The 9,174-nt window shown below is 34.9% G+C and overlaps 1 protein-coding gene across 1 annotated transcript; it reads right to left on the reverse strand.

Moving 5' to 3' along the window:
- Positions 1 to 1,381: 1,381 nt before the first annotated feature.
- Positions 1,382 to 8,445, reverse strand: LOC115953594 (apyrase 1-like). Its single transcript, XM_031071329.1, has 9 exons — positions 7,721 to 8,445; positions 7,516 to 7,644; positions 7,348 to 7,404; positions 7,141 to 7,233; positions 3,505 to 3,710; positions 3,115 to 3,206; positions 2,225 to 2,439; positions 1,925 to 2,114; positions 1,382 to 1,828 (listed from the first exon to the last, which is right to left on the reverse strand). Exons 1-9 carry the CDS (start codon positions 8,033 to 8,035, stop codon positions 1,713 to 1,715), a joined length of 1,413 nt encoding a protein of 470 aa, XP_030927189.1. The 5' UTR covers positions 8,036 to 8,445; the 3' UTR covers positions 1,382 to 1,712.
- Positions 8,446 to 9,174: the final 729 nt, after the last annotated feature.

The raw sequence follows: 9,174 nt of genomic DNA on the forward strand, positions 1-9,174 counted from the left end.
ATAATATATATCAAATTTTTTTCTTTTCTCTCCCATCTCTCTCCTCTCTCTCATTTTCAGCTCTTCCCTCTGTAACTTCCTCCGAATCCTTCATTTCCGGCGAGGTGGCGAAATAGTCCAACAATAACCATCAACTCAAACACCCAAAACTTCATAGATCAACCAAAAACGCATCAATCAACAAAACCCACAAACAAAAAATCCTAAATTTCACTACTCGGTTTCAATAAAACCCAAAACTTCATTCGTGCCATGACGAGCTCGTACTCGCACTGCTCCGGTTGTGGATCGTGGGTCGTGGATCGCCGTGTTGGTTTCGCCGTGCGGATGGCGTGATATGGTGCTGGGTTCGGCGATGGAGATTGGAGATACAGAGATGAGGGTTCGGCGATGGAGATTGGAGAGACAGAGATGGGCGATGGAGATTGGAGAGACAGAGATGAGGGTTCGGCGATGGAGATTGGAGAGACAGCGATGGAGATTGGAGAGACAGAGATGAGGGTTCGACGATGGAGATTGGAGAGACAGCGATGGAGATTGGAGAGACAGAGATGGGCGATGGAGGAGAGACAGAGATGAGGGTTCGGCAATGGAGATTGGAGAGACAGAGATGGGCGATGGAAACAAGAGATGAGAGACAGAGGAGAGAGAGTCGGATAAAATATCATTATTTTTTTACCATACTTGCTACAGTGCACTTCTATGTTTAGAATTGCATTGTAGCAGTATTGCAAAAAAAATTTGCAATACTGCTGTTTAGCATTCTCCAATGCAGATGATTTTGGGACTTAAAATTCTAAATTTCCCTTAGATATAGCATTAGCATTCTCCAATGCTAATGCTCTTTTAGAATTAGGGAGGCAAAGGCTGTGAAGTACGTCATATGAAACAAGGAAAAGAAACATGCTACTTTTTTTTTTTTTCTTGGGTAAAATTTTTATCATGGTCGATGTGACCCAGCCGCAAGAATTTCTTGTGCATTTGACATGAATTATTTTTGTCAACTTATTTTATTATTCAGCATATTTTCGTTATTATTCATAAATTTCACTACATTTTTTGGTATTATTCATAAATTTCATTGAATTATTTTAACTAACTTTTACTTTTATCTGTAATAGTCTCAATTAAAAATTTTCAATTTCAACAAAATAAATTAATTCTAAACGTACGCTTCGTCTTAAATCGTCATCCAACCATCATGTGAATCACTATTCAGGCTAACCTATAAATTTCAAAGGAGAGATGCACGCATATAACTAGTGTGCACATTGAGAAATGGTCGAAATTTTAAAATTTTACCCACAGAAAAAAAAAAAAAAAAAAAAAAAAAAAAAAAAAAAAAAAAAAAAAAAAAAGATAAAAGTAGAGTACATTCAACTTCAAGTAAAAAAGAACAAGACAACAATGAATTGGCATGACCATTTTGTTTGTCCTGGGCAAACTAAATGAACTAATTGAATGGAATCATTTTCTCAGAAGCTATAAATCAGAATATTTCGTATAAAAATAATTACAAATTAAGATAAATGAATCTATACTCTCCCATTATTCCCAAAAATATAGACCAAAATCCAATTTCCAATTCAAACTAATACTGACTTTCTGAGCTTCATCAACTGTGGATACTTCAGTTCGAAACCTATAATGCCGAAGAAACACATGCCTCCAAAATTCTCAACGGGTAAATTAACTGATGATGTCAGTAGCAATTATTTCAACGATGACACAGCCTCTATGGCACTGCCCAGTGGCCAAGCCGCTTCAACCAGGGCATCTTGATATTTGACTTGCTTCACCAATGTAATCTCCTGCCATGGATCCAGACCTATGCCAAAAAAAAAAAAAAGCATGGAATGTTAGTTTTTTGGACAAAATATCATCATGAACTTGCACAAATAACTAAAATGTGACTGCAACCTACCAAATCCCTCTACAAGTAATGTATACTGGTACACAAGATCCATGCATAAAAATGGGAGATTGGCCTCATCAACACGTGGATATATGCGCTTCGCATCCGCAAGTTTAGTCTCACAAGCACGCTTAGCTGCTTCCTCAAAATCTGCAGGATGAACTTTCGCGATAGGAAGATTTGGATCAGCAAAGCCAGCCTGTATGTGTAGATAAGTTGTCAGCATTACTATGCATAAGTATAAAAGTAAAACAAATTAACTTTTTCATTGTTATATCTCAAGCATCCAAATCACGGGTGATTGCTTACCTCAGCTGCCCTGTCAAAGAAAAATGAAGCAACAAAGAGATTCTTCTGTCCATCTCCACCCCCACCATTCCATACCCCACCAAATGTGCATTTCATATGCTTGCATGTTGATTCATTAACTTTGAGAGCATTCGAAACTATCCTCCTGCACTCATCCATGTTTGAGCCAGAGGAAGCAAATGCTTTATACTCTGTTCCTCCATATTTGTAAGTCCCTTGTAGAAAATAAAAAATGAAACTTTAAATTGAGAAAATACAAAGGCACACACACAGTTTCACTCTCTCTTCAATTGTCAATGCTAAATAAATATGCTTCAATCAGTCCAGATTCATGTGGCTGTAAAATTCTAAAAACAGTTACCCAATCCACAAAATTTTCTAAGTATCCACATTAGAACATTGAAAGGGAAAGGAAAAGTTGAGAGAGAGAGAGATCAACTATGACAGTCAACAGAAAAGTGGGTAGCATTGACTTAATTAACAATGATCATATGACTTTATTGACCATGCCTGAATACCTACTACACTCATATCAACAAAAGAAAAATAGGTAATTTAACAGTTCTTCTCCATGAATGTTCACATAGAGCCGCCTGATTACACATCTAAAGTCCTTGTCGTTTAACAATTAGCGCACTGGCCACAAGTCTAGAGTCAACAGTTACATTGAATTGTAGGTCGTGCCATATGTTCCATTTAGTTTTAAAAAAATTTTACTTTAATGTTTCATACATGATTTGTATCTTCTTATAAAATATTATATACAGAAACAAATTATAAACACACCTTTACTCACTATGGTTTCAAAAATACACGGTTAAACAGAAGAGATGAAGATTAAAAAATCTGTGATGTCACAAAATCAGGCCTGGTGAAGGAGTTCAACCTACCATGATAGCCAACTAAGATGCATGGGTTGCTAGACCCTTCAGAAACCTTCAAAATCTCTGCTCGAGCTGCTAGTAAGCCATAATGCAAATAACTGTATACATGATGCAAAGCCCTTGTTACACCCCACATGGAGTTTTAGAAAAATTATAAACAGATGAAAGTAGATAAAAACGTTTTACTTATAAAAAAGATCAAGGTATCATTGAGAAGTCAATGGAATAATAAGATAAATTTTGTAACAAAAATGAGAAGCTAATATGAAGTTACGTAACATTGCTCAATAAGCAAAACAAGGAACATCAGCAATAGTTGGGCCAATGAGCTAATACAATAACAATTCATCTATTATAAAATCATGAAATCAATTTAACTAAAAGAAAGAGGAAAACCTGTGAACATAGAGGTAATATTTTGTTCCCATCAGATGCATTTCCTTTACATATGTATCCTCTCCACCTGATATCTTTGGTGCATTTGCAGCATCTGTCTCCGAGATAGCATATGCCATTTGAACAGATCCACCTCCAAGGTCAACTACTCCAACTGTATTTGAATATTCCTTCCCCAAATTCCCCAGTAGATAGTTTATGGTCACCTGAAAGACAATCAGGCTATCAGCAACGTAAGACAAGATGGATAATCATGTATACTATAGTCCATTATAGTAGAATATACAAGATGCTAATATTCCATTCATTTTTGTAAGAATCTGCAGTGGCAGCAACATTCTTCTTGAATTTTTTTCATTCATGTTTCAGTCCTTGCATATGGTCAATAACATTTTATTATTGATGCAAAAGTACTCAATGTTAATCAAAGCAACAGATACCCAGCAATTCCTTTTTTATTTTTTATGAATAAATTTTTCAGTCCTTGCATAAGGGTAAAATCGTAATTATATTTTTCACCAAAATTCTACTTCTTCCTTTCAATTACAGTGTATCAAAATTTGTGCCCAAAAGGAAAACACCTTCCTTCCCTACTTTCCTCCATTCAGTTTTCTTTTGTGTCAAATGGAAGAACTGAGTAAGTATTTCTACCCCATTTTCTTTACCCTAATTCTCCATCATCCTAAAATATAAAGAAGCTTGTGCTCCATATTCCAAATTAAAAACTATATTCTTATGAGCTTAAGGCTTACACATCATAGATACACCAGCTATTTTTATGGTCCATTATTCAATAGACTCAAGATTCATAATTTTTAAATGGAACCCCACTGGAACATGTGCCTTCATTAAATTACCCTAGAAATTGTAAAAAGTGCAGTAGTAACTTATGATTGCAATATAGTCCTAAGCTTAAAATATGTCATGAGGACAAAGCAATGAGCATGCTTCAACAATGTTTCTTTTGATAGGAATATAATTGTTGAAAAGCATGATAAAGGGTGCAACCTTAGTTAAGATTTTGCAAGAGAAACGCCAAAAGGGAGAAAATAGAGAGAAAAAGAGAGGGATAATAAAAATGTGTCTAAAATTACATTTAGAAGAATTAATAGTGCATTCATCATGTCAGTCCCAGAAAAGGGATTTCTAAAAAAAATTTATTTATAAAACTAACATTGATCTTAGAAAATTGCCAATGAAGATTTCTTATAGGCTAAGGTTGATGGTCAAACTAAAATCATTTCCAACAATCAACTTGGTATTGTGATGGGAAGGGAAGCTAACAGTGAAGTCTGATTGCCAACAGAAGTCTTAAAGATTATTAAATAACTGATTGTGAAACCAAACTTTGAAAAGCTTCACAGTTCGGGCAGATTAAAGTAACTGGATTAGTCCAAGAAAAATAGTCAAGGTTTAATTTAGAATAGTTCCTACATTAAAATGCAAATTTTTTTTTAATGTGAAAGAAATTTAAAACAGGAATTTTATAATAAAACCCATATATAATGGAAATCAAATCAAGGTTGTAATGACAATCTCCAAGGAGCAATGTTGAGATGGTATGGAAAGAAGATAAAAAGGGATCTCTACAGTAAGGCACGAGCAAATGCCATGAACTCAACTAGTACAGCAACCAGAGATTAGGAGTTGGCAGGTTGATTCAATTTACTGATGACACTAAAATGTGGTGCTACAGAAACAGTTATCCTGCAATCTAAAATGCATGATGAACTATGCAAGTAACATACAGAGTTTTGTTTGAGCCAAGGTTGTTAAAATTAGGATCCTACATAGGATTGGTGGAGGGGCTTTGAACATCAAACGTAGGATAGGAAGATCCTAGTTCTCTTTAGAAAAAATAGACACAAAAGTCATTGGTAATGATTATGTATGTTAAATAATCACCAAAAAAAAAAATCACTACAGTCTATTTTTATACTTTATATGAATACAACTCTATTAACCAAGGATTTTGCATTTTTTTTTCCCTTATTTAACTATAAAAAATATATAAAAAAAATTATCAAAAGTTTATTAGTTAGAAACCAACTACCAATACAGCAAATGAAAATGTTTTCCCAGTTCCAAGTTCAACAACATTATAAGTTGATAACTAAAATAATTTAAATTAACTACATGCTTAATGTTTCCAAACAAAATCATATATTATATCATTAAAATTTGTACCTAGAAACCAAAATTATGCCAAGTGCCTCAACGACTTGGGTCATTTGAACAAAGTGGGATCGTAGGATTGTAGAAACCTACCATCCAAATCACGATTCTGATAACCTTGAGTGGAGCTATTTTGTCAACAAGAAGCTTTAAAAGTCCATTATATGACCTCAAACGGAAAGGACAGTCAGTCTCTCAAACTGGCAATTCTGCCACTAAGAAGAGCATTATGGCCAAATCGGATTGTGGATTTAAATTTAACTCCCCAAATACAATTCCTCACTTTAGGATCTCTCCAAAAGGGTAATGATTTGGATTTTGGTTAAACCCAACTTTGACTTTATGGCACAAAATCCCTTGATTTCAGATAGTATCAATCTATTGGAATCTAACAAGTTCACAGGGAATCAGTGCCTACATGGGGCTTAGACAACTAAGGTGTAAAAAACAATGAGCTCAAAATGTGTAAACATAGAATCGTAGACTTGGGAAAGTGGCATGACCATGTGAAAAGCTGCCATCATCAAAGTAATGCTTCATCATGGTTAACTCCATAGCCACTGCTTCAACAACCTTGTTCTCTGTAACTTGGGTTTATTGCATTTCAATAAATGGGTTTTGTTTTCTTCCCTTCTTCTTTCGAGGTTATTTAAAAAGGGTATTCAAAGTTTTCAATCCATATCAATACAGGCTATATGGGCCCAAATTAATCGATCTAATAGACTTAGGACACAAATATGTGTAAAAGGGGGTAATACAGGCCTATACCATGGACACTGGCAAGAAATATTTCTATGGCTGATCGTTGTTAACTAAGTGGTATAAACTTCGCAAAAACTCAGCTTAACTTCTAAATTGTTTGGTATCACATGTAATATATTTGAGCTGAGGTTGAGTTCTTTATTCATTAGTAATGAGATTGTTAGAGATGGAAAAGATGGTTAATTCCTATGTCCAATGACATAAAAGTCAAAAAAGATTTTTACAGCTTATATTTTTTTTTGATAAGTAGATTTTTATAGCTTATATTATTTTAGTCTTAGGCCATTTTTTAAATGAAATTCATTTTGAGCATGAGCCACATATATTTTTCTTTACTAAAATTTAAAAACTCCTAGGTTGGCGAGAAAGAAGAACGTTCAGATTCAATATCATAAACATTTCTAATATACAAACAAGAAATTTCAAATCCATATCCCAAAAAAAAAAAAAACATTTTTGAAATGACAAAATTTAAAGTTTAGGCATTCCAATTATATTAATTTGACATTTAAATCCTAGTTCCCAAATGCAATGCAACTGTAGTGAATATAAGCATGAGTTCTACATCTGCTCATCATACTAAAGTCCTAGAAGAGAAGAAGGGAAGAGCCCCATATCCTAAATGTCCAAGAAGTATAAATTCAAGCATTAGTTGAGGAATAAGCCAAGACAGTAGTGAAGTTTTAGACGAAAACATACCCACTGGTAAGAACCTTCTTGAGTTCCATCAATAACAGCAACTCCATTGGCCTCAGATTTCAGGCTGCTTCTATGTTTCAGAAGATCCCTAACCTTAAAAGATGCAAAATTTAACGCCATTTAATAACTCGAAAACTACCGAAAGAGCATGGAGGATCTAAGCATCGAATAACAAATTTAAAAATACAAAACAAGAATTTGATTTACCGCTTGCAAAATTTGATTCGAAGCATCACCTTTCAAGGCCCTCAACCCTGCAGTTGCCTAACATTGGACATAAAAAAAAATCCCAATTTCACTCAGACCAAAAAAAAAAAAAAACTCATATAGAAATGAAAGTATAGTTATATATCTAACAAAAGAAACACAACTGACCCCAACACGAACAGGCGTCTTGGCACGCAAATCTTTGGGAACAACAGCTTGTGCTTGATCCAATAAAGTCTGCAGAGAATTCGCAGCCTCCCGGGGATCATTGGCATATGCACTCAAACCCGGCTTTAACTATTAACAACCCAAACAATAAACACTTGTTCAATTGTGAAATCCAATTGAAAAGCAATGGGAAATGGAAATGTACCTGTTTGAACAACTCTAGATCTTTTCCAATGTGGACAAGTTGAAGATTGTGATCAAAACAAAACACATGAACACGACTACCGGAACTCCCGGCGTCGAAAATAACAGCGTATGATCTCGGAGAATCGCGATCCGATGGGACCTTACGGTTACGAAAGTCAGACAAGGAAGCTGAATTGTTGTTGACAGGCATGATGAAGAGGACGAAGCTGATGAGGAGAAGAGGGACCGAAATTATCAACAACACGCCTTTGTAGCGGCGGATCTTGTCGCCAAAGGACTCGTGAGGGTAACGGAGACCCGGTCGCTTCAGCATTTTGTGGTTGTCGAATTCGAGATTTTGTTGTTCCGTTGGAGATGTCGATTGACCCTCTAGGAGCTCCGCCGACGATGGGGATCTGTACCGGATCTGCCCGTTTGTCGTGGCGGCGGCGGCGGCGGCGGCGGGTGGAGCCTTTGAGGACTGCGGTTCCTGTACCGGCTCCAGCTCTCCCGATTTCGACACCCACACTTGTTTTTTATTTATATACTAATACTATTTTTTGGTTCAAACAAAAGGCACAGCAAAATTATGGAAACCAAAATATTGAAAACGTTGATAATGTGGAAAAAAAATTGACAAGTCCAGGGGATTCGGCAAATTTAGAATGCCTTTTTTTTTTTTGTGAGGCTGAGAACCTGAAAGTTGGGAGAGACAGTTTAAATTCGAAGTCCCTTAATTGAGATTTAAGAACTGCGTAGCGTACTATTACAACTAACTACTAAAATAACTTCGCCTTTTACTGTCACTTTTGCGTTAACTTCTTCTCCTTAACGTAAACACAATCACACAATTTTTACCGCAGCTTTCTTGTTTCGAGTGTGATCTTGTATTTGTCACTTTCACATCATTTTTTTTTTTTCCTACCAAAATTATGGCCAAAATTGTATATTAAATATGGGAAAAATGGACTTTTGCCTTTATTTTTTAAAATATTCAATAAATTGTCTTTGTTTTGAAATTATTAAGCATCGTATCCCTATTTTGAAACTTGATTTTAAAAAAATCAAGTTTCCCATAAAACCCAATTTTATGATTACTGAGTTTGAAGTAAGTTTTTGCCACGCTAGAAGAGCACCTGTCAGATAATTGAAACTTACTTAGAACTCGATTTTCTAAAAATTGAGTTTCATTGAAATTCAATTAAGGGCAAAAGCCCATTTTCCCCTTTAAATAAGCCATATAACTCATTAAAAAAAATTTGTAACTAAAAATACATAAATGTTCTTTTTAATTCTATATATAATAAATTAAAATGAGATGGTTTTTTTTTTTTAGAGAGAGTTTTAACCTATAAAGTTCATAATGATAATTCTTTATCATCAGATCGATACACTAATCAGTTTTTGGTATAAGTGAAGATTGAACTTCAGATTTCTTATTCAACCATTAGAGACTTTACCGATTGAACTACC

The sequence above is a fragment of the Quercus lobata genome, chromosome 7 (assembly GCF_001633185.2).
Source record: "Quercus lobata isolate SW786 chromosome 7, ValleyOak3.0 Primary Assembly, whole genome shotgun sequence".
NCBI lineage: Eukaryota > Viridiplantae > Streptophyta > Magnoliopsida > Fagales > Fagaceae > Quercus > Quercus lobata.

Bases quoted from the DNA above. Each gene is read 5' to 3' on its own strand.
- LOC115953594 (XM_031071329.1), bottom strand. From the start codon at position 8,035: ATGCTGAAGCGACCGGGTCTCCGTTACCCTCACGAGTCCTTTGGCGAC. The intron at 2,115-2,224 runs GTAAGCAATCAC...CTACACATACAG, and splicing joins TCTTTGACAGGGCAGCTGAG to GCTGGCTTTGCTGATCCAAA. The intron at 1,829-1,924 runs GTAGGTTGCAGT...TTTTTGGCATAG, and splicing joins ATTACTTGTAGAGGGATTTG to GTCTGGATCCATGGCAGGAG.